Source organism: Salvelinus fontinalis, chromosome 14 (genome assembly GCF_029448725.1).
Source record: "Salvelinus fontinalis isolate EN_2023a chromosome 14, ASM2944872v1, whole genome shotgun sequence".
Lineage (NCBI taxonomy): Eukaryota > Metazoa > Chordata > Actinopteri > Salmoniformes > Salmonidae > Salvelinus > Salvelinus fontinalis.
In genome coordinates, this window is record NC_074678.1 from 21589102 (window position 1) to 21615462 (window position 26361).

General features: G+C 42.1%; 1 protein-coding gene across 3 annotated transcripts in view; it reads left to right on the forward strand.

Moving 5' to 3' along the window:
* Window positions 1–26361, forward strand: part of LOC129869609 (discoidin domain-containing receptor 2-like) — a 54203-nt gene that overhangs the window by 17700 nt on the left and 10142 nt on the right. For all 3 annotated transcript variants that reach the window (XM_055944159.1, XM_055944161.1, XM_055944160.1), the window contains exons 2-6: window positions 6008–6135; window positions 21735–21837; window positions 25289–25520; window positions 25738–25885; window positions 26025–26127. In XM_055944159.1, the coding sequence (XP_055800134.1) occupies window positions 6054–6135; window positions 21735–21837; window positions 25289–25520; window positions 25738–25885; window positions 26025–26127 (668 nt within the window). In that variant the 5' untranslated portion in view covers window positions 6008–6053. The remainder of the gene's footprint in view (window positions 1–6007; window positions 6136–21734; window positions 21838–25288; window positions 25521–25737; window positions 25886–26024; window positions 26128–26361) is intronic.

Genomic DNA, 26361 nt, shown 5'->3' on the forward strand with positions numbered 1-26361 from the left:
ATGTGTATTTCCCACTGTAAAGCATGGAAGAGGAGGTGTTATGGTGTGGGGGTGCTTTGCTGGTGACACTGTCAGTGATTTATTTAGAATTCAAGGCACACTTAACCAGTATGGCTACCACAGCATTCTGCAGCGATACGCCATCCCATCTGGTTTGCGCTTAGTGGGACTATAATTTGTTTTTCAACAGGACAATGGCCCAACACACCTCCAGGCTGTGTAAGGGCTATTTTACCAAGAAAGAAAGTGATGGAGTGCTGCATCAGATAACCTGGCCTCCACAATCCCCTGACCTCAACCAAATTGAGATGGTTTGTGATGAGTTGGACAGCAGAGTGAAGGAAAAGCAGCCAACAAGTGCTCAGCATATGTGGGAACTCCTTCAAGACTGTTGGAAAAGCATTCCAGGTGAAGCTGGTTGAGAGAATGGAAAGGGGGGAAAGCTGTCATCAAGGCAAAGGGTGGCTACTTTGAAGAATCTCAAATATAAAATATATTTTGATTTGTTTAACACTTCTTGTTACTACATGATTCCATATGTGTTATTTCATAGTTTTGATGTCTTCACTATTATTCTACAATGTAGAAAATAGTAAAAATAAAGAAAAACCTTTGAATGAGTAGGTGTTCTAAACCTCTGTGCAGGCCAGTCAAGTTCTTCCATACTGGTCTCGACCATCCATTTCTGTATGGACCTCACTTTGTGTACGGGGGCATTGTCATGCTGAAACAGGAAAGGGCTTTCCCCAAACTGTTGCCACAAAGTTGGAAGCACAGAATCGTCTAGAATGTCATTGTATGCTGTAGCGTTAAGATTTATGGAACTAAGAGGCCTAGCCCGAACCATGAAAGACAGCCTCAGACCATTATTCCCCCTCTACCAAACTTTACAGTTGGCACTATGCATTCGGGCAGGTAGCGTTCTCCTGGCATCCGCCAAACCCAGATTTGTCCGTCGGACTGCCAGATGGTGAAGCGTGATTCATCACTCCAGAGAACGCGTTTCCACTGCTCCAGAGTCCAATGGTGGTGAGCTTTACACCACACCAGCCGACGCTTGGCATTGCGCATTTTTATCCTAGACTTATGTACGGCTGCTCGGCCATGGAACCCCATTTCATGAAACTCCTGACGAACAGTTCTTGTGCTGACGTTGCTCCCAGAGGCAGTTTGGAACTCAGTAGTGAGTGTTACAACCGATGACAGACCATTTTTACGCGCTTCAGCACTTGTCGGTCTCGTTCAGTGAGCTTGTGTGGCCTACCACTTTGCGGCCAAGCCGTTATTGCTCCTAGATGTTTCCACTTCACAATAACAGCACTTATGGTTGACCGGGGCAGCTCGAGCAGGGCAGGTGGGATCCTATGACAGTGCCATGTTGAAGGTCACTTTTACCACCACTGGAAAGTTGTAGAAAGGTTTGTGTGTGTGTGCGCGCATGTTAAAGCTCTGTTACACAATCACATGCAGATCAGTGTTAACCTCAAGGAAGGGAAGATAGGACAGATTTTAAGAGTATTTCAACAGAACAGGGCCTTGGTAAATGGAAAATGTGTTTTTTTTCATGCTAACTCTATGTCCACTTTTACATGAGAGCTGTTCTCTCTGGCCACATGGTAAATACCTCTCTGACTCTCCCTCCCCAACACATGACACAAGCCACCAGCTGTTTGTGTTTCATTAACTATTTAAGCCCAGCATTAGCACCTATATATTTACCCTTATAAGGAGGCCAGTGTCTTAGTGTGATATGGCTGTAATCTAATACAACAGGAAATGAAGCACTTCTGAAGGAGAAACTAACTCGATGATGTTTGTTGATGGTGAATGCACAATGAGGCCATTTAGAGGTCAATGGGTTTTGGTGAAGGGGAGCTGTTGAGAGAGTTTGTACAGTTTTACAGCTGTTTGGTTCTCTGATTAGCTGATGACAATAAAATGATTACAGTGATGTGTGTATTTGTGAAAGGAAGGATGGTTTAGAAATCGTATACCGAATGTCTGACGACTTGCATGAAAGCAGGATTCCTTATATTCTGGAATTTAAGATGTCGTGAATGTCTATTGGTTTCTAGGAACTGTATAGAAATGAAGAAGTCATTCTGTAATGTCGGGTGTCATCAGAGTTCCATCTTGGCAGTGGTATTGGGCAGCAGATCTGAATATGTATCCCACAGCCAGAATACAACTCTGTTATATTGTATGAAACTCCAGGTTTTAACACTGATATCTGTCAGTGGCCTGGTTATTGTGAGGTGGTGTAAGTGTGGTCTCTGGGTGTAGAGGTATGTGAGTGTGTGGAGGATGGTGGAGGATGGTGAGTATGTGTAAATGTTTACTGCAGAGGGCACTTAGAGGTTTAGTGGAGGGGTGAGTGTGTGTGGAGGATGGTGAATGTGTGTAAATGTTTACTGCAGAGGGCACAGAGAAGTTTAGTGTGTGTGTGTGTGTGTGTGTGTGTGTATGGTCATGTTTAACTATACTTGTGGAGACCAGAAGTCCCAACAAGTATAGTAAACAAACAAAAAATGTCAAACTGGGGACATTTTGTTAGTCCCCACAAGTTAAAATGCTATTTCTAGGGGGTTTAGGGTTAAGGTTAGAATTAGTGTTAGCGGTAGGAGCCTGGGTTACGTTTAGGGTAAGGTTTGGAGTAAGGGATGTAGGAAAAATAGGATTTTGAATGGGACTGAATTGAGTGTCCCCACAAGGTGAATTATACAAGACTGTCTGTGTGTGGGTGTGTGGGCCTGCGTGCGTGCGTGTGTGTGGTTGTGAGGAGTACTGTGCTGCTTGACCCTGACATGTTGATCTATCAGCCACTCCTACGCAGCCTCGCACCGCCAAGAGAAAGTTGTTTGGCCAGGGATGAACAGCCGGAAATGTCCTACACACGTGCCCCTTTGGCCTATCATGAAGACCAGGGAACCTCCTCTTTGGCTTTCTGATCTCTCCAGCTTAACTCTATACAGTCCATAGTAGAGGTCGACCGATTATGATTTTTCAATGCCGATACCGATTATTGGAGGACAAAAAAGCCGATACCGATTAATCGGACGATTTATTTAAATTATTATTATTATTTTAATATATATATATATATCATACACACACACACATTTTTGCAATAATGACAATTGCAACAATACTGAATGAACAATGAACACTTTTATTTTAACTTAATATAATACATAATTACACACACGCACACAGCTCTGAAGTGACAATGATACTGAAGAGTCTGCTTAGGAGACAAATACTCTCAACTGTTTGAATAAAAATAGAGTTTAAGTTACCTGTGATGAATGTTGAAAACAAAAACTTTAATTTCTATATGCAGGAAATCCTATTTTAATAATGGCCATGGTAAGAATTGACAACCAAAGTGCGAGTCATAATTCCCATGACACCTAGCAAAATCTGAAAAGCGGTTCCTTCATTTATTCCATAGGATATATTTAGATTCACTTAAAATAAGGTCTGTGTTTCGTGTAGGCTTACATCACCGTGCCAATTTTATAACTGTATAGATATCCATAGGACAAGGTAACTCTGATCAATATTGGCTAAATATAAGCGAAGATAAAAAAAATAATTGTAGAGTGGATTTATGAAAATATGTTGACAAACGTTACCTTATCCTAGTGAGATTTACACGGGTGTCAAAGCGTCAAGGCGGTTTAAGCCTGCACGAAACACAGACCTTATTTGAAGTAGATCAAGACATTCTCTATGGAAGACATGAACGGTAAAATAACGAAGGAACCCCTTTCAAATTCAGCCGCAAGTTATTACAGGAATTATAACGCGTCGACTATTTCTCTCTAAACCATATACCTTTGACTAATCCGGAAACTATCACCTCGAAAACAAAACGTTTATTCCGTCCGTATTTTATCTAACGGGTGGCATCCATGAGTCTAAATATTCCTGTTACATTGCACAACCTTCAATGTTGTCATAATTACGTAAAGTTCTGGCAAATTAGTTCGCAAAGAGCCAGGCAGCCCAAACTGTTGCATATACCCTGACTCTGCGTGCAATGAACGCAAGAGAAATGACACAATTTCACCTGGTTAATATTGCCTGCTAACCTGGATTTCTTTTAGCTAAATATGCAGGTTTAAAAATATATACTTGTGCATTGATTTTAAGAAAGGCATTGATGTTTATGGTTAAGTACACATTGGAGCAATGACAGTCATTGATTGATTGTTTTTTATAAGATAAGTTTAATGCTAGCTAGCAACTTACCTTAGCTTACTGCATTCGCTAACAGACAGGCTCCTCGTGGAGTGCAATGTAATCAATGCAAGATTGGATCCCCCGAGCTGACAAGGTTAAAAATCTGTCGTTCTGCCTCGTTTCATTGAAAATAAGAATGTGTTCTTAACTGACTTGCCTAGTTAAATAAAGGTGTAAAAAAAAAAATGTAAAAAAAAACGGCACCCAAAAATACCGATTTCCGATTGTTATGAAAACTTGAAATCGGCCCCGATTAATCGGTCGACCTCTAGTCCATAGTACACTCTTCACCCCTCTGCCTTTCTCTTCGAAACAACACTGCCACTTTACCTAAGGATCCGAAACTCTATGAATTTACATGGTAGTTGCATAGGTGCAGTGTATTGACATTGCATTTCCACATTGTTACATGGTACTTCCAACTGTTGCTGTCCAAAGATTACAATCTTGCTAGAGAAATGTTCACTTTTATATAAACAGAGATAGAACAACCACTAATGATTCTGCTGCAGTCGTTCTCCTTCTTTAAATGGTGTTTGTTACATAAGAAGCTATTAACACAGTGAGATCGCCACATCCTTACACTGTATGTAATTATGTAACAATCAGTTAGAATGACAGTAAAGCATTTACATGTGCAACCCTGACTCTCTCCCCCCACACCTTTTACTGGATCATTATTAGTGGTAGGTCAGACAACCACATGAGACTAGAGTAAATCACTGAGTGGACATCGACATTTCCTCTAAGGTAAGAGGAGATTAGACCATTGGCTGTTTGGGGCTGTTGAAGAGAGGAGGAGTGCTGGACCTCTCTCTCTCTCTCTCTCTCTCTGTCCCTCGATCTGTCTCTCTTTCTTTCTGCCTCTGTCTCTCGCTCTCTCTCTCTCGCTGTCTCTGTCTGTCTCTGTTCCTCTATCTGTCTTTCTCTGTCTCCCTCTCTGAAATGCTGCCTTAATTTATTCCTGCCTCCTGTCTGAAGTCCTCTCTAACACACACACACACACACACAAACACAGACAGGGGATGGAGAACTACTGAATAATGTTACACACACACACACACACACACACACACACACACACACACACACGTAACAGTATAACTTTAGACCGTCCCCTCGCCCCGACCTCGGGCGCGAACCAGGGACCCTCTGCACACATCAACAACTGACACCCACGAAGCGTCGTTACCCATCGCTCCACAAAAGCCACGGCCCCTGCAGAGCAAGGTGCAACACTACTTCTAGGTTTCAGAGCAAGTGACATAACTGATTGAAACACTAGTAGCGCGTACCCGCTAACTAGCTAGCCATTTCACATCCGTTACACACACACAGCCAGGGGATGGGGAACTACTAAGGAATGTTAAAGTATTTACATTTAGATGTATGGATATAGTTTTATGTACAGTTTTATTACTCAGCGCTGGCTACTGTAATGTTGAATTATCCCCGCCATTTTAATATGCTTTCACTCTTCACTCGTGGTAAGATAATGAATGAATGGAAATTCCACTTTCAGACAGCAATTATTGTTTTTATTGAGCAAATGAAAACCATTCCTCCAGTAAAAGCTGCAGCTTTCCCTTGAACCTCTCAGATGATCTGGTTCCCTGGAGGAAAGACATGAAACTGCACCATCTGCCTGAATATACCACATGGATCCGAATACAGACCCTAAAACTTCTGTTTCATTTCACCACAGTCCAAATACTTCAACTTGTATGACATATTCTGACTGTTGTTTTCTCATTGATTTCAGGTTTGAAGACCCTCTGTGTGTGAAAGTTTGTGTGTGTGTGTTTGGGATGAAGTGCCTGTGGTGGGGACACTTTCCGCTGATCATCCTGCTCTTCTTGTTAGGAGACGTCACCTCGCAGGTTAACCCAGGTGAGTGTTGGCATGGGAACGGTATGGGGAACATTGTGTGTGTGTGTGAGCATGTGTGTGTACGTTTCCATTTGGTGGCCTTAACTGCTACTGCTGTCTCTTTGATGTGAGTGGGACTGTTCTGTTGTCCATGGGTCTCTCCACTGTTCTGTTGTCCATGGGTCTCCACTGTTCTGTTGTCCATGGGTCTCTCCACTGTTCTGTTGTCCATGGGTCTCTCCACTGTTCTGTTGTCCATGGGTCTCCACTGTTCTGTTGTCCATGGGTCTCTCCACTGTTCTGTTGTCCATGGGTCTCTCCACTGTTCTGTTGTCCATGGGTCTCCACTGTTCTGTTGTCCATGGGTCTCTTCACTGTTCTGTTGTCCATGGGTCTCCACTGTTCTGTTGTCCATGGGTCTCTCCACTGTTCTGTTGTCCATGGGTCTCCACTGTTCTGTTGTCCATGGGTCTCCACTGTTCTGTTGTCCATGGGTCTCCACTGTTCTGTTGTCCATGGGTCTCTCCACTGTTCTGTTGTCCATGGGTCTCTCCACTGTTCTGTTGTCCATGGGTCTCTCCACTGTTCTGTTGTCCATGGGTCTCTCCACTGTTCTGTTGTCCATGGGTCTCTCCACTGTTCTGTTGTCCATGGGTCTCCACTGTTCTGTTGTCCATGGGTCTCTTCACTGTTCTGTTGTCCATGGGTCTCCACTGTTCTGTTGTCCATGGGTCTCTCCACTGTTCTGTTGTCCATGGGTCTCCACTGTTCTGTTGTCCATGGGTCTCCACTGTTCTGTTGTCCATGGGTCTCCACTGTTCTGTTGTCCATGGGTCTCCACTGTTCTGTTGTCCATGGGTCTCCACTGTTCTGTTGTCCATGGGTCTCCACTGTTCTGTTGTCCATGGGTCTCTCCACTGTTCTGTTGTCCATGGGTCTCTCCACTGTTCTGTTGTCCATGGTTCTCTCCACTGTTCTGTTTTCCATGGGTCTCTCCACTGTTCTGTTGTCCATGGTTCTCTCCACTGTTCTGTTGTCCATGGTTCTCTCCACTGTTCTGTTGTCCATGGGTCTCTCCACTGTTCTGTTGTCCATGGGTCTCTTCACTGTTCTGTTGTCCATGGGTCTCCACTGTTCTGTTGTCCATGGGTCTCTCCACTGTTCTGTTGTCCATGGGTCTCCACTGTTCTGTTGTCCATGGGTCTCCACTGTTCTGTTGTCCATGGGTCTCTCCACTGTTCTGTTGTCCATGGGTCTCTCCACTGTTCTGTTGTCCATGGGTCTCCACTGTTCTGTTGTCCATGGGTCTCCACTGTTCTGTTGTCCATGGGTCTCTCCACTGTTCTGTTTCCACTCTAGGGGTGGTTCACTGAGGGAAAGTGTGATGTCAATGAGACGACCAATTATATTTTACAAGGAAACCCAGTGCCAAATTTGGTGTGCAGAGATGGAGCCCTAACACCATGGCAACAGCAAGCAAATCAGTCAAGTCTTGAGAAATGCAACGACCTTGGACTGTAGTATGTGTCACAACATTATGGACTGTAGTATGTGTCACAACATTATGGACTGTAGTATGTGTCACAACATTATGGACTGTAGTATGTGTCACAACATTATGGACTGTAGTATGTGTCACAACATTCTGGACTGTAGTATGTTTCACAACATTATGGACTGTAGTATGTGTCACAACATTCTGGACTGTAGTATGTGTCACAACATTATGGACTGTAGTATGTGTCACAACGTTATGGACTGTAGTATGTGTCACAACATTATGGACTGTAGTATGTGTCACAACATTATGGACTGTAGTATGTGTCACAACATTATAGACTGTAGTATGTGTCACAACATTCTGGACTGTAGTATGTGTCACAACGTTATGGACTGTAGTATGTGTCACAACATTATGGACTGTAGTATGTTTCACAACATTCTGGACTGTAGTATGTTTCACAACATTATGGACTGTAGTATGTGTCACAACATTATGGACTGTAGTATGTGTCACAACGTTATGGACTGTAGTATGTGTCACAACATTATAGACTGTAGTATGTGTCACAACATTATGGACTGTAGTATGTGTCACAACATTATAGACTGTAGTATGTTTCACAACATTATGGACTGTAGTATGTTTCACAACATTATAGACTGTAGTATGTGTCACAACGTTATGGACTGTAGTATGTTTCACAACATTATGGACTGTAGTATGTGTCACAACATTATGGACTGTAGTATGTGTCACAACATTATGGACTGTAGTATGTGTCACAACATTATGGACTGTAGTATGTGTCACAACGTTATGGACTGTAGTATGTTTCACAACATTCTGGACTGTAGTATGTTTCACAACATTATGGACTGTAGTATGTTTCACAACATTCTGGACTGTAGTATGTTTCACAACATTATGGACTGTAGTATGTTTCACAACATTCTGGACTGTAGTATGTTTCACAACGTTATGGACTGTAGTATGTGTCACAACATTATAGACTGTAGTATGTTTCACAACATTCTGGACTGTAGTATGTTTCACAACATTCTGGACTGTAGTATGTTTCACAACATTATGGACTGTAGTATGTTTCACAACATTATGGACTGTAGTATGTGTCACAACATTATAGACTGTAGTATGTTTCACAACATTATGGACTGTAGTATGTGTCACAACATTATAGACTGTAGTATGTTTCACAACATTATGGACTGTAGTATGTTTCACAACATTATGGACTGTAGTATGTTTCACAACATTATAGACTGTAGTATGTGTCACAACGTTATGGACTGTAGTATGTTTCACAACATTATGGACTGTAGTATGTGTCACAACATTATGGACTGTAGTATGTGTCACAACATTATGGACTGTAGTATGTGTCACAACATTATGGACTGTAGTATGTGTCACAACATTATAGACTGTAGTATGTGTCACAACGTTATGGACTGTAGTATGTTTCACAACATTCTGGACTGTAGTATGTTTCACAACATTATGGACTGTAGTATGTTTCACAACATTCTGGACTGTAGTATGTTTCACAACGTTATGGACTGTAGTATGTGTCACAACATTATAGACTGTAGTATGTTTCACAACATTATGGACTGTAGTATGTTTCACAACATTCTGGACTGTAGTATGTTTCACAACATTATGGACTGTAGTATGTTTCACAACATTATGGACTGTAGTATGTGTCACAACATTATGGACTGTAGTATGTGTCACAACGTTATGGACTGTAGTATGTGTCACAACATTATGGACTGTAGTATGTGTCACAACATTATGGACTGTAGTATGTGTCACAACATTATAGACTGTAGTATGTGTCACAACATTCTGGACTGTAGTATGTGTCACAACGTTATGGACTGTAGTATGTGTCACAACGTTATGGACTGTAGTATGTGTCACAACATTATAGACTGTAGTATGTGTCACAACATTCTGGACTGTAGTATGTGTCACAACGTTATGGACTGTAGTATGTGTCACAACGTTATGGACTGTAGTATGTGTCACAACATTATAGACTGTAGTATGTGTCACAACATTATGGACTGTAGTATGTTTCACAACATTATGGACTGTAGTATGTGTCACAACATTATGGACTGTAGTATGTGTCACAACGTTATGGACTGTAGTATGTGTCACAACATTCTGGACTGTAGTATGTGTCACAACATTATGGACTGTAGTATGTGTCACAACGTTATGGACTGTAGTATGTGTCACAACATTATGGACTGTAGTATGTGTCACAACATTATGGACTGTAGTATGTGTCACAACGTTATGGACTGTAGTATGTGTCACAACATTATGGACTGTAGTATGTGTCACAACATTATGGACTGTAGTATGTGTCACAACATTATGGACTGTAGTATGTGTCACAACATTATGGACTGTAGTATGTGTCACAACATTATGGACTGTAGTATGTGTCACAACATTATGGACTGTAGTATGTGTCACAACATTATGGACTGTAGTATGTGTCACAACGTTATGGACTGTAGTATGTGTCACAACATTCTGGACTGTAGTATGTGTCACAACATTCTGGACTGTAGTATGTTTCACAACATTCTGGACTGTAGTATGTGTCACAACATTATGGACTGTAGTATGTTTCACAACATTATGGACTGTAGTATGTGTCACAACATTATGGACTGTAGTATGTTTCACAACATTATGGACTGTAGTATGTGTCACAACATTATGGACTGTAGTATGTTTCACAACATTATGGACTGTAGTATGTTTCACAACATTATGGACTGTAGTATGTGTCACAACATTATTGACTGTAGTATGTTTCACAACATTATGGACTGTAGTATGTGTCACAACGTTATGGACTGTAGTATGTGTCACAACATTATGGACTGTAGTATGTGTCACAACATTATGGACTGTAGTATGTGTCACAACATTATGGACTGTAGTATGTTTCACAACATTCTGGACTGTAGTATGTTTCACAACATTATGGACTGTAGTATGTGTCACAACATTCTGGACTGTAGTATGTGTCACAACATTCTGGACTGTAGTATGTGTCACAACATAATGGACTGTAGTATGTGTCACAACATTATGGACTGTAGTATGTGTCACAACGTTATGGACTGTAGTATGTGTCACAACATTATGGACTGTAGTATGTGTCACAACATTATGGACTGTAGTATGTGTCACAACATTATGGACTGTAGTATGTGTCACAACGTTATGGACTGTAGTATGTGTCACAACGTTATGGACTGTAGTATGTGTCACAACATTATGGACTGTAGTATGTTTCACAACATTATGGACTGTAGTATGTGTCACAACATTATGGACTGTAGTATGTGTCACAACGTTATGGACTGTAGTATGTGTCACAACATTATGGACTGTAGTATGTGTCACAACATTATGGACTGTAGTATGTGTCACAACATTATAGACTGTAGTATGTGTCACAACATTCTGGACTGTAGTATGTGTCACAACATTATAGACTGTAGTATGTGTCACAACATTCTGGACTGTAGTATGTGTCACAACATTATGGACTGTAGTATGTGTCACAACATTATGGACTGTAGTATGTGTCACAACGTTATGGACTGTAGTATGTGTCACAACGTTATGGACTGTAGTATGTGTCACAACATTATAGACTGTAGTATGTGTCACAACATTCTGGACTGTAGTATGTGTCACAACGTTATGGACTGTAGTATGTGTCACAACGTTATGGACTGTAGTATGTGTCACAACATTATAGACTGTAGTATGTGTCACAACATTATGGACTGTAGTATGTTTCACAACATTATGGACTGTAGTATGTGTCACAACATTATGGACTGTAGTATGTGTCACAACGTTATGGACTGTAGTATGTGTCACAACATTCTGGACTGTAGTATGTGTCACAACATTATGGACTGTAGTATGTGTCACAACGTTATGGACTGTAGTATGTGTCACAACATTATGGACTGTAGTATGTGTCACAACATTATGGACTGTAGTATGTGTCACAACGTTATGGACTGTAGTATGTGTCACAACATTATGGACTGTAGTATGTGTCACAACATTATGGACTGTAGTATGTGTCACAACATTATGGACTGTAGTATGTGTCACAACATTATGGACTGTAGTATGTGTCACAACATTATGGACTGTAGTATGTGTCACAACATTATGGACTGTAGTATGTGTCACAACATTATGGACTGTAGTATGTGTCACAACGTTATGGACTGTAGTATGTGTCACAACATTCTGGACTGTAGTATGTGTCACAACATTCTGGACTGTAGTATGTTTCACAACATTCTGGACTGTAGTATGTTTCACAACATTATGGACTGTAGTATGTGTCACAACATTATGGACTGTAGTATGTTTCACAACATTATGGACTGTAGTATGTGTCACAACATTATGGACTGTAGTATGTTTCACAACAGTATGGACTGTAGTATGTTTCACAACATTATGGACTGTAGTATGTGTCACAACATTATGGACTGTAGTATGTTTCACAACATTATGGACTGTAGTATGTGTCACAACGTTATGGACTGTAGTATGTGTCACAACATTATGGACTGTAGTATGTGTCACAACATTATGGACTGTAGTATGTGTCACAACATTATGGACTGTAGTATGTTTCACAACATTCTGGACTGTAGTATGTTTCACAACATTATGGACTGTAGTATGTGTCACAACATTCTGGACTGTAGTATGTGTCACAACATTCTGGACTGTAGTATGTGTCACAACATTATGGACTGTAGTATGTGTCACAACATTATGGACTGTAGTATGTGTCACAACGTTATGGACTGTAGTATGTGTCACAACATTATGGACTGTAGTATGTGTCACAACATTATGGACTGTAGTATGTGTCACAACATTATGGACTGTAGTATGTGTCACAACGTTATGGACTGTAGTATGTTTCACAACATTCTGGACTGTAGTATGTTTCACAACATTATGGACTGTAGTATGTGTCACAACATTATGGACTGTAGTATGTGTCACAACATTATGGACTGTAGTATGTGTCACAACGTTATGGACTGTAGTATGTGTCACAACATTATGGACTGTAGTATGTGTCACAACATTATGGACTGTAGTATGTGTCACAACATTATGGACTGTAGTATGTGTCACAACGTTATGGACTGTAGTATGTGTCACAACGTTATGGACTGTAGTATGTGTCACAACATTATGGACTGTAGTATGTTTCACAACATTATAGAGCTGCTTTCATTAAATAGAAGTTTAGAATTGTATAAAAGAGCAGGGCACAGGGCCAAGCAATAGACCTAGGAGTGTGTGTGTGTGTGTGTGTGTGTGTGTGTGTGTGTGTGTGTGTGTGTGTGTGTGTGTGTGTGTGTGTGTGTGTGTGTGTGTGTGTGTGTGTGTGTGTGCATGAGCGCTTGCGCGTCTGCACGTGCGTGTGTGCTTTGAGGTCTTTTACAGCTGTGGCGTGGCAGTCTATATTTTGAGGGAGATATGTGGACAGTCAGTCCTCCACATTAACATAGCTGTTTAATTACATCCTGCTCAAGGCAAACTACAAACACACCAGAACATTTTTCACTAACTCGTCTGGGGCGCCTCAAAGTAAACAAAGGCTATGTTTCATATGCTGTAAACTTGTATTTATCTGTAGCATGGTGCAGAGAAATGACAATTCGTTTTCGTGGACTTTCATGATCATACATAACAACTTTAACATATCTTTCAGTGGAGTGACACACACACTTGACACGCCCTTCTCTCCATTCGTGTGTGTATTTTACAGCCTACAATGTGGCTGATCTTTAAGACTAGCATGTTGCTATAATGGCAGGCTGAGCGAGAGAGTAGGTTTTAAGAAGAGGGTGTTCTCTCCAAAGGGACAGGGCAGTGGTGGGTGCTGTGGTTGTTTTCAGGCCTCTACATCTCGTTATGACTGTTGATAGAAGTCTCTGATCTGGTAAATCAGATATACAGCAGAGTGGATCATCTTGACAGTATCCAGCTTTCACCTATCTCTATTACTCGATTTATAGTCCAGCGTTATACCGTTTTTCTCTCTTGCTCCATCTCTACTCCAGCCTTATAGTCCCTCTCTATTTCTCCTCCATCTATCTCTACTAAAGCCTTATTCCAGAGTCTCTATATGGCTCCCAGTCTACAGCGAAAAGCTTGTCGCCCACTCAGAGTGGAAATAGGAAAGACAGAGATGGTATAACAGCACTGTTCAAGGATTTTAAAAAGGGGAAAGTTGGCATCACCTTGCCTCTCAGTGCTACTAAATGCAGCCATGCAAATTTCATGCATTCTGATATTTATTTTTCTTCATCCATGCAACAGAATGGTAGTTAGACACAGTAAGACCTGTGATGGAGTCAACAAGACTCATAGCAAATCTGTTGAATGACAAAGGACGTAAAGATATAGCTTATTGGACAGACACACAATTCCCTCATCCATTCTTGCGTTTAGAAAGTCTTTGTCTAGTCTAGAGGATTTGAAATATGGAAAGAATGATGATTTCTCCCTCACTTGTCTTCAAAATGATTGTCCCACAATGGGGCATATTTTGGATTTAGAACATTTTGTTGAAAGAATTTAAATGAACTTTGGCCATGTTCCGATCCATTAGTACTCTGCACTCCACCACTTGTAAGTGGTCAACAACAATCCCAGCAAATACACATGGCAAGCCCCTTTCAATGTACATTCCCGCTGTCAGAATGTCTGGAATGCATTAACCACAGACTCCAGTGGGATAGCTGGATCCTCTGCATGCACACACACACACACACACACACACACACACACACACACACACACACACACACACACACACACACACACACACACACACACACACAATATGTCATCAACTCCCACCAAGGTCAGGTCGTCCAGTTGTTTTAGGTTATCTTGAGCCTCTGCGATATTGCTCTCATAGTAATACAATAGAAAGCTTATGAGAGTTTACACGAGACGGTCACAAACTAAATTGACTATAATATCAGAATTGATGACTGGGGGGGTGCGTGCGTGTGCTTGGATCCTGTGGTTAGACAGCAAACACTATGAAACTAGCCTGCCTTTCACTGGCCAGGGCACATAGAAAAAAATAAGTGGTGAGAGAGGGAAATAAGCCACTTGGAGCTGGATCGGTGTGTGTATGCTGTGTGCGTGCATGTGACCTGTAAGAGTGTATTAGCCAATAGTGACGTTACAGGGTTCGTCTAGCTCTCTCTCTCTCTCTCGCTCTCCCCCTCCACCTCTGTTCCATGCTTTAGTTTAGGATGGAGTCTGATTTAGCCACTGGTAATGACTCTTATTTTCACCAACTACATCCCAGGAAATATCAAACACTTTCTCTGCCTTCTCCTCTATTGTCTGTGGGCTGAGCCATTGGATCTGTCTGGCTGTAGTTGATGGAACATTACATTATTATGCATCAGTTTGCTTATTTTCACCAAGTGAATCCCAGATAATGTTGTTGTTCAGAGTTTCATTCTGTTGTATTTGTGTCCTGCTGTGACAATAACATCATGAGCTTCATTCACACAATAATAAGTAATACGACACATAAATAATGTGATTTTTCAGTTACTCTAGTCTGAAATCAATAAACTATCAATGCATGCAAATTCAGGCCTCGTCTTCTCCTATTTCTCTCTTTCTCTCTCTGGTTCTCTTTCTCCCTGCCTCTGTTTGCAGTGGACACCTGTATGTGAATGGACTCATGTTTCTCTTCGTTCATCAGAGCAGTGGTGAAATACCATGGTCAACTAGCCCAACCTCCACCACTCATTAGGGAAATATTTACATCACGCAAAAGAGCACAGATCTGTGAAAAATGATCAAATGTACTATAATCTGCAGCGTGATTTCATTTGAAACATTATTATTTTACCAGAGGGGAGTAAACTGCAGTAAAATTGTTATGGATGTTTTTCTCACTTATGGAAGGGTTTCCCAAACCTGGGGGGCTAGGATCGAGTATCTGAACTGCCTGGAGAGCCAATTAAATGTTTCCAAATACAATACATGAATCAAAACGGACATTATTATTGGAGGAGTTGCAGATGTTATCACATTTGATTGCAATTATATTACCAAGATGACCACTAATAGACTGGAAATATGAGAAGTGTGTGATGATTGTGGCTTACGTCTGTCGGGGCATGAGGGAGGGAAGGGATGGAGGAGGTCAGGGGAAGATAAAGAAAGGGGAAGGGAAGATCGGGGATCTGCAGAGGAGACGGCAGTCTCACATCAGAAATAATTGTTTGTTTTGGGACTGATCTCTTTCTGAATTGAATCTCACCGTCACTGCCAGGATGAACTCTGCAATGTTTCCCCATCTTGACTTTTTAAACAAATATTTGGAAGAGAGAGGGAGGACAGAAAGGAAGGATAAAAAGCGAGGGAGGACAGAAAGGGCTTTGAGCGTTGTGTGTTCTGTGTGCTGTTTCTGGCAGTTTCACAAAGACTTTCCTGTGTCTCAGACAGAGCTGAGCTGAGGGGCCATGCTGAAGGGAGAGTCCCCCTGGCCTGCACCACCTCCTCTACTCCCTGTGACCATCCATCATACTGTACACTACAGTATACGCAGAAACACTCTCTCTATCTCTCTCACCAAGTGTCCCCTTGCATTTCCTCTGCCTCTCCTACTGACCAGTCAAACTTGTGCACACTCACTGTACACCCACACACACACACTGTACACCCACACACTCACACAGGACATCTATACAGTTTGATGAAATGTTCTGCATAATCATCTAAGACATTGGTTGGGTTGTATTCAAGTTAATTGTTAACATCCGTTTTCTACTGAGTAGAGAAGACAGTTGAAGCAGTGATTATAAACCATAAACCTCAATAAATATTCCATATACACCCAGCCCTGCTGGGATAATATTGATGGAAAATCACCTTTTATTTTTACTCTTAGAAACAGCAACAAAAGTAAATGATATTCTATTTCAGGCTTGTAAAAGTGAATAGATACCGTCTACACTGAGTATACAAAACATTAAGAACACCTGATCTTTTCATGACAGACTGACCAGGTGAAAGCTATGATCCCTTATTGATGTCACTTGTTAAATCCACTTCAATCAGTGTATATGAAGGGGAGGAGACAGGTTAAAAAATGATTATAAAACCTTCAGACAATTGAGACACATACTGTGTATGTGTGCCATTCAGACAGTGAATGGGCAAGACAAAACATAAAAGTTTTTTTTATTGTAGAAGAAAGTAGTAGGTATGTCTTCTGTGATTAGACAGATAAGCCTGGTCAATACAGACTATGTGTTTGTCTGAGAGCTCAGCACTCCCACCAGTAACACGGAACCCAAACCGGCTGCGCGTGTACGCCATCGTGCATGTATGTATTTTGTTCCCCCACACCAAACGCGATCACAACACGCAGATTAAAATATCAAAACAAACTCTGAACCAATTACATTAATTTGGGGACAGGTCGAAAAGCATTAAACATTTATGGCAATTTAGCTAGCTAGCTTGCAGTTGCTAGCTAATTTGTCCAATTTAGCTAGCTTGCTAACGCTAGATAATTTGTCCTGGGATATAAACATTGAGTTGTTATTTTACCTGAAATGCACAAGGTCCTCTACTCCGACAATTAATCCACACATAAAACGGTCAACCCGAATCGTTTCTAGTCATCTCTCCTCCTTCTAGGCTTTCCTTCTTTTGACTTTATATTGCGATTGGCAACTTTCATAAATTAGGTGCATTATCGCCACGACCTCGTTCATCTTTCAGTCACCCACGTGCCATCTCCTCATTGGTTATACCCACGTGGGTGACTGAAAGACGAACGAGGTCGTGGCGGTAATGCACCTAATTTATGAAAGTTGCCAATCGCAATATAACCTGCTTCTATAAACCAATGAGGAGATGGGAGAGGCAGGACTTGCAGCGCAATCTGCGTCACAAATAGAACTGACTTCTATTTTAGCCCTTGGCAACGCAGACGCTCGTTGGCGCGCCCGAACAGTGTGGGTGCAATAATTTAATAATATACATTTCTACATTTAATTTGCAATGCTCGTGCACGCGATGCGAGCAGTGTAGTCAGCCTGTAAAAGTTAATACCATACACCTTTGTGTAGCGGAGGTGGTCCAGACCTGAATATTTCTGGAGCTATTGCCTATATTAGGGTATCCCAACCTGCGACTCGCGGGCCGGATTTGGCCGTGTGTGGTTTTATTTGGCTTCCCAAAGAACGTTTTTTTGGGAGGTTACATTTTCATTGTTGGTCATAAACTGTAAAAACACCAGGAAATCAGCTCCAAGTGATTTTCATTTGGAGAATCTGTTCCCAAGTATTTCCATGCATAGTAGAGAGACGTGATCATTTAAAAATGTAAGCAAGGTTTGAAATGAATGTTTTAGTCAAATATCATCTCTGTTTGGGCTTCTTGCGGTCAATTTGCAGTCAACAAATTATTTGTAATTATGTTCTGGCACCCCGACCAAAGAAATCGCCCCGCAGCTGAATCTAGTAGATGATTCCTGGCTTACAGATGAAGTCGGAAGTTTACATACACTTAGGTTGGAGTCATTGAAACTCGTTTTTCAACCACTCCACAAGTTTCTTGTTAACAATCTATAGTTTTGGCAAGTTGGTTAGGACATCTACTTTGTGCATGACACTTAAGTCATTTTTCCAACAATTGTTTACAGACAAATTATTTCACGTATAATTCACTTGATCACAATTCCAGTGGGTCAGAAGTTTACATACACAAAGTTGACTGTGCCTTTAAACAGCTTGAAAAATTCCAGAAAATGATGACATGGCTTTAGAAGCTTCTGATAGGCTAATTGACATAATTTGAGTCAATTGGAGGTGTGTACCTTTGGATGTACACTGCTCAAAAAAATAAAGGGAACACTTAAACAACACAATGTAACTCCAAGTCAATCACACTTCTGTGAAATCAAACTGTCCACTTAGGAAGCAACACTGATTGACAATAAATTTCACATGCTGTTGTGGAAATGAAATAGAAAAAAGGTGGAAATTATAGGCAATTAGCAAGACACCCCCAATAAAGGTGTGGTTCTGCAGGTGGTGACCACAGACCACTTCTCAGTTCCTATGCTTCCTGGCTGATGTTTTGGTCACTTTTGAATGCTGGCAGTGCTTTCATTCTAGTGGTAGCATGAGATGGAGTCTACAACCCACACAAGTGGCTCAGGTAGTGCAGCTCATCCAGGATGACACATCAATGCGAGCTGTGGCAAAAAGGTTTGCTGTGTCTGTCAGCGTAGTGTCCAGAGCATGGAGGCGCTACCAGGAGACAGGCCAGTACATCAGGAGACGTGGAGGAGGCCGTAGGAGGGCAACAACCCAGCAGCAGAACCGCTACCTGCCAGAGCCCTGCAAAATGACCTCCAGCTTGCCACAAATGTGCATGTGTCTGCTCAAACGGTCAGAAACAGACTCCATGAGGGTGGTATGAGGGCCCGACGTCCACACGTGGGGGTTGTGCTTACAGCCCAACACCGTGCAGGACATTTGGCATTTGCCAGAGAACATCAAGATTGGCAAATTCGCCACTGGCGCCCTGTGCTCTTCACAGATGAAAGCAGGTTCACACTGAGCACATGTGACAGACGTGACAGAGTCTGGAGACGCCGTGGAGAACGTTCTGCTGCCTGCAACATCCTCCAGCATGACCAGTTTGGCGGTGGGTCAGTCATGGTGTGGGGTGGCATTTCTTTGGGGGGCCGCACAGCCCTCCATGTGCTCGCCAGAGGTAGCCTGACTGCCATTAGGTACCGAGATGAGATCCTCAGACACCTTGTGAGACCATATGCTGGTGCGGTTGGCCCTGCGTTCCTCCTAATGCAAGACAATGCTAGACCTCATGTGGCTGGAGTGTGTCAGCAGTTCCTGCAAGAGGAAGGCATTGATGCTATGGACTGGCCCGCCCGTTCCCCAGACCTGAATCCAATTGAGCACATCTGGGACATCATGTCTCGCTCCATCCACCAACGCCACGTTGCACCACAGACTGTCCAGGAGTTGGCGGATGCTTTAGTCCAGGTCTGGGAGGAGATCCCTCAGGAGACCATCCGCCACCTCATCAGGAGCATGCCCAGGCGTTGTAGGGAGGTCATACAGGCACGTGGAGGCCACACACACTACTGAGCCTCATTTTGACTTGTTTTAAGGACATTACATCAAAGTTGGATCAGCCTGTAGTGTGGTTTTCCACTTTAATTTTGAGTGTGACTCCAAATCCAGACCTCCATGGGTTGATAAATTTGATTTCCATTGATAATTTTTGTGTGATTTTGTTGTCAGCACATTCAACTATGTAATGAAAAAAGTATTTAATAAGAATATTTAATTCATTAAGATCTAGGATGTGTTATTTTAGTGTTCCCTTTATTTTTTTGAGCAGTGTATTTCAAAGTCTACCTTCAAACTCATTGCATCTTTTCTTGACATCATGGGAAAATCAAAAGAAATCCGCCAAGACCTCAGAAAAAAATGGAGCAATTTCCAAGCGCCTGAAGGTACCACGTTCATCTGTATAAACAATAGTACGCAAGTATAAACACCATGGGACCACATAGCTGTCATACCGCTCAGGAAGGAGACGCGTTCTGTCTCCTAGAGATGAACGTACTTTGTTGCAAAAAGTGCCAATCAATCCCAGAACAACAGCAAAGGACCTTGTGAAGATGCTAGAGGAAACAGGTACAAAAGTATCTATATCCATAGTGAAATGAGTCCTATATCGACATAACCTGAAAGGCCGCTCAGCAAGGAAGAAGCCACTGCTCCAAAATTCGCCATAAAAAAGCCAGACTATGATTTGCAACTGCACATGGGGACAAAGATCACACTTTTTGGAGAAATGTCCTCTGGTCTGATCAAACAAAAATAGAACTGTTTGGCCATAATGACCATCGTTATGTTTGGAGGAAAAAGGGGGAGTCTTGCAAGCCGAAGAACACCATCCCAACCGTGAAGGACAGGGGTGTTAGCATCATGTTGTGGGGGTGCTTTGCTGCAGGAGGGACTAGTGCTCTTCACAAAATAGATGGCATCAAGAGGAGGAAAATTATGTGGATATATTGAAGCAACATCTCAAGACATCAGTCAGGAAGTTAAATCTTGGTCGCAAATGGGTCTTTCAAATGGACAATGACCCCAAGCATACTTCCAAAGTTGTGGCAAAATGGCTAAAGGACAACAAAGTCAAGGTATTGGAGTGGTCATCACAAAGCCCTGACCTCAATCCTATAGACAATTTGTGGGCAGAACTGAAAAAGTGTGTGCGATCAAGGAGGCCTACTAACCTGACTCAGTTACACCAGCTCTGGCAGGAGGAATGGGCCAAAATTCACCCAACTTATTGTGAGAAGGTTGTGGAAGGCTACCCTAAACGTTTGAACCAAGTTAAACAATTTAAAGGCAATGCTACTGTAACGGATGTGAAATGGCTAGCTAGTTAGCGGGTACGCGCTAGTAGCATTTCAATCAGTTACGTCACTTGCTCTGAGACTTAAGTAGTGTTGCCCCTTGCTTTGCAAGGGCCGTGGCTTTTGTGGAGCGATGGGTAACGCTGCTTCGTGGGTGACTGTTGTCGATGTGTGCAGAGGGTCCCTGGTTCGCGCCCGGGTCGGGGCGAGGGGACGGTTTAAAGTTATACTGTTACACTACCAAATACTAATTGAGTGTATGTAAGCTTCTGAATCTACTGGGAATGTGATGAAAGAAATAAAAGCTGAAATAAATAATTCTCTACTATTATTCTGACATTTCACATTCTTAAAATAAAGTGGTGATCCTAACTGACCTAAGACAGGGATTTTTACTCTGATTAAATGTAAGGATTTGTGAAAAACTGAGTTTAAATGTATTTGGCTAAGGTGTATGTAAACTTCCGACTTCAACTGTATATGCTTTGCATATATGTGTGCATTTGCATGGGTGCGCACATACATGCTTGTACTAAAAGCTGAGTTGTGTTGTAGGTGTGTGTCGGTACCCTCTGGGGATGTCCGGAGGAGAGATTCAGGATGAAGACATCTCAGCCTCCAGTCAGTGGTCTGAGTCTACAGCTGCTAGATACGGCAGGTACTGTATACACACACACGTGTATACACACACGCGGACACACACACACACCCACAGTGGAGGCTCCTCAGAGGAGGAAGGGGAGTACCATTCTCCTCAGTGAATTTCATACAAATAAAATAGTGAAACATTGAAGTTAACCTTTTTAGTTAAGACTATGCTAAATATATTCACATCACCAAATAACTGATTAAAACACACTGTTTTGCATTGAAGGTCTACAGTATCCTCAACAGCTCTCTGTAGGGTAACACCATGGTGTAGCCGGAGGACAGCTAGCGTCTGTCTTCCTCTAGGTACATTGACCTCAATATAAAACCTACGAGGCTCATGGTTCTCACCCCTTTCTATAGACTTGCACAGTAATTATGTCAACTTCCGGAGGACGTCCTCCAACCTATCATAGCTCTTGCAGCATGAACTGACATGCTGTCCACCCAATCAAAAGATCAGATAATTAATCTATTACTGAAAGCATAAACTAAAGCTAGCTAGCACTGCAGTGCAGTGCATAAAATGTGGTGAGTAGTTGACTCAAAGAGAGAGAAAGACAATAGTTGAACAGTTTTGAACAAATGAATTTCTTCCTAAATTAAGGAGAAGCAAGAGAGAGAGAGCGCTAACTATATTTGGTTGTATTTTTTTTAACTTTCATTTAGATAGCATATGCAGCTAGCTAGTTTAGCCTACTCAAACACCTGGCTCAAAAAGAGACGTATGCTATGTTAGCTAGCAGGCAATGGCTATCCAACACTGGAACTCTTCCAAGTCAAGGTAAGCTTTTGGTTTTATTAATTCATTGCCACCGGCCCACCGGTGTAACTGCTAATCTGCTTTCTGACAGTACACTGTACTGCATGATTGTAGTGGGTTTACTAATGAGTTAGTTCTAGTAGCTATGCTTACTATGATGTGACAACGATGTAGGATGTGTGTAGCGGTCATGATATGCGGGTTTGGTTGGAAAGGTATTTTTTGCCTGGTTACAGACAGCTGATGTGTTGTGCACAAGTCCACAGACAAGGTGAGAGGAGGAGAGCACATAGATGGTTGTGAGAAGGAATTATATATATATAACAAGCAAAGTGATTGTGCTGTTTTTATGTGGCTGCTATGAAAGTGAACTCTACGCCGATTCTGTTGAAAAATGTTTCTTAAACGGAAGCTAACGGAAAGAAGCAGGGATAAAAATAAAAAAAAACTGAATTTGTCCAATAGAAATTCACATTTTCAACTGTTGGGCTAATGATTACTCCCAAAATCATCTAGATGCAGGCAAGGGTGTGCAAGGCGGTATTGAATGTGTCACTCTGTCACCTTGACTACTCTACCTGTGCACCCAGCTACATTGTAAACTTTCATTCATAGGCTAGGTTGTAGCAACCTCATGATGGTGTCATGACGTGTCCCTTTTTGGGTTTAGCTAGTGGCTTCCACCTCTCTCTCCTACACGAACAGCCCTTTTCTACTGTTACGAATAAAAAACCCTCTTGAAGAAATCCTCTTCAGACCATGCATATCTCGGTCAGCTGAGGGGGCAAAGGTTTGAGTAGAGACCACAAAAACCTCAGTTTAAGCTAAGGTTGTAATGGTTGTTGAATTCCTAACCATACCACGTGGAGCATTGGCTACACTCGGGAAATGGTTCAACTCTGAGATTATCGATCCCTACAGAATAAGAGCAAATCTTAGATACTAATCACTAGTCTGCCGCTAGAAATTATGTCAACCTGGGATGCGAAGACTGACAACTGCCGAAACATCTATACCTATGAGAACATTTCTGAATGGTACTCTGAAGTATCCATTCTAACCACGAAATACTTCAGGGAAGCAGAGAGAGACGCTCGGACGAACTCTCCGACAGAAAGACGTAATATTCCAACAGAGATCACGACGACACACTGAGCGTAAATATATATTGATTGCAATTATTCCCGAATGAGTGAGCGTTCATGTGCAGAGGATTAGCATTTCAATTAATATAATTATCAACTGTGTAGTGACTAATTTTTGGCTTTCCCGCCCTTCTCAGTCTACACCCACTTCCGTTTGTCCACCAAGCCGTCATGCTTAGCCCACTAGGGAACCTCCCCTATCATTTCCTTGTAACCATATCTACTGTGTTGTTTGTTTAATGCATTTCTGTGATTAGTTAGTTAGTTAGTAAATAAATGATTAAGACAATTGGTGTATGGATGATTCATAGTAAAGGCTGGGTTTGTGCAGATAACCAACCATTTACGATGTTTGGAATGAGACTAACGTGAGGTAAAGAATAATTCATTAATTAGAAGACTAATTGATCAGATATTGAAATATCTGAAGAGTTATATTAGGAAAATTATAACTTTGTAATCTGAAGATTTTCCTTGGTGCCCCAACTTCGTAGTTAATTACATTTACATGATTAGTTTAATCACGTAATAATAATTACAGAGAATTGATTTGATAAAATAACAGTCTTCACTTTAATGATGCCAAAGACACGACAATGGGTATAGGGGAAATTAGAGTATCATGTAGTAGCCTAAACCTATTGATGTTACATTTATCTGGGTGAATAGAATATGAATTACAGGCATCCATTATGCTGTAATAGAAATAAAGCCATGCTCATAACAACAATAATCATCCTCCCTCATCTTAAGTTGCACCGGCCGCCAGTGACACACACAAACACACACACATACATCCATAAATACCTCTCAATTTCGATTGTGGACTGGACACATGCAGGCTCCCCCCACAACTACACACACAAACACTCATGCACATTCATATACACTCGCATACAGTTTTCAAGATTGTGTGTGTTTTCAGTTAACTTTGTATCAGTTTCTGCTCTCTGTGTGTAAAAAAAAACATGGTTAAGCCTGGAAAGAGCGAGAGAAAAAAATAAGAAACAGAGAGAGTGATTGTGTGTGCGTGTGCATGTGTGCTTGTTGGAGAATGGGTGGCCTGCTCTCATTTTTAGAATAATGGTGTAATCTAGGTTCTGTTCTGGACAGCATAGTTTTATTCTGGCCTAGCCTCCCCTCTCCCCTGCCAGCTCAACCCTACATTAACACTTTCACATTAATTTACGACAAATGTGTTTGTTTAACAGACTGTATGAACTGACATCCACCCAACACACTCACTTTCCACTGACCTCTCTCTCCCTTTTCTCTTCCCTTTCCCTCCATCTCTCTCTGTTCCCTCCTCCCTTTCTCTATCTGTGTTCACCACCTCCCTTTCTCTCTACTCTCCTTTTTATTTCTATTCTCTCCCTCTTCTGCCCTCTTTCCACCCCTTTCCACCCCTTCCTCTCTCCCACCCCCTCCTCTCTCTCCCACCCTCTCCACCCCTCCTCTCTCTCCCACCCTCTCCACCCCCTCCTCTCTCTCCCACCCTCTTCACCCCTTCCTCTCTGTCCCATCCTCTCCACCCCTTTATCTCCCACCCTCAGGTTAGACTTTGAGGAGGGTGATGGTGCGTGGTGTCCAGAGATAACGGTGGAACCAGACAGCCTGAAGGAGTTCCTCCAGATAGACCTGCGTTCCCTCCACTTCATCACCCTGGTGGGCACCCAGGGCCGCCACGCAGGGGGCATCGGCAACGAGTTCGCCCAGATGTACAAGATTAAATATAGCCGTGACGGCAGCCGCTGGATTTCCTGGAGGAACAGGCATGGCAAACAGGTAATCAGTCAGTCAGTCAGTTATTGAATATTGATTTACAAGATTAATGATTGACAAGGAGGACAGGAATATAAAAATGTTAATACATTGATAATGGTCATATTGGTGATTTGTGACGTCACTCTCGGTGGTTAAGGGGAACTGGAATGTGTGATTTATTTCTTATTAATTAGGCTAATTGGTGATTGATTAATATCTGTGTGTGACATGGCTGTAGGTGATAGAGGGAAACAGGAATGCATATGACATTGTGCTGAAGGACCTGGAGCCTCCGATCATCGCCCGCTTCGTGAGGTTCATGCCCGTCTCAGACCACTCCATGAACGTCTGCATGAGGGTAGAGCTCTACGGCTGTGAGTGGCTTGGTAAGACAGATGGAGAGGAGAAAGGGATAGGAGGAGGAGCTCCCTACTCTGAGCCATAGGTAGACAGAATTGGGCAAACTCACTGCCTAGGCTTTAGCTCAGTGGGCTAATGCAGTCTCTCTCTCTCTCTCTATTTCAGATGGTCTGGTGTCCTACAACGCCCCAGCAGGAGAACAGATGAGTCTGGAGGGCCAGCCTGTCCACCTCAATGACTCGGTGTATGATGGAGCCGTCATCTACAGGTGGGTGTGCATAACTCCTTTTCCTTCTCGTTCTCCCTCGTCATCTTGCTCCTCCTCTTTTCTCTTTTCCTTCATCCTTGTCCTTATTTTTTCCACCTTCTCATTCCGCTTCTCAATATATCCCTCCTCTCTCGGTTCATCCAAACTCATTCTCTGTTCTTCCTCCTACTGCTTTTGTCTTTCCTTCACCAACCTCTGAGCCTTGGTTCTACACTGGCCCTGTTGTTGCCTGGT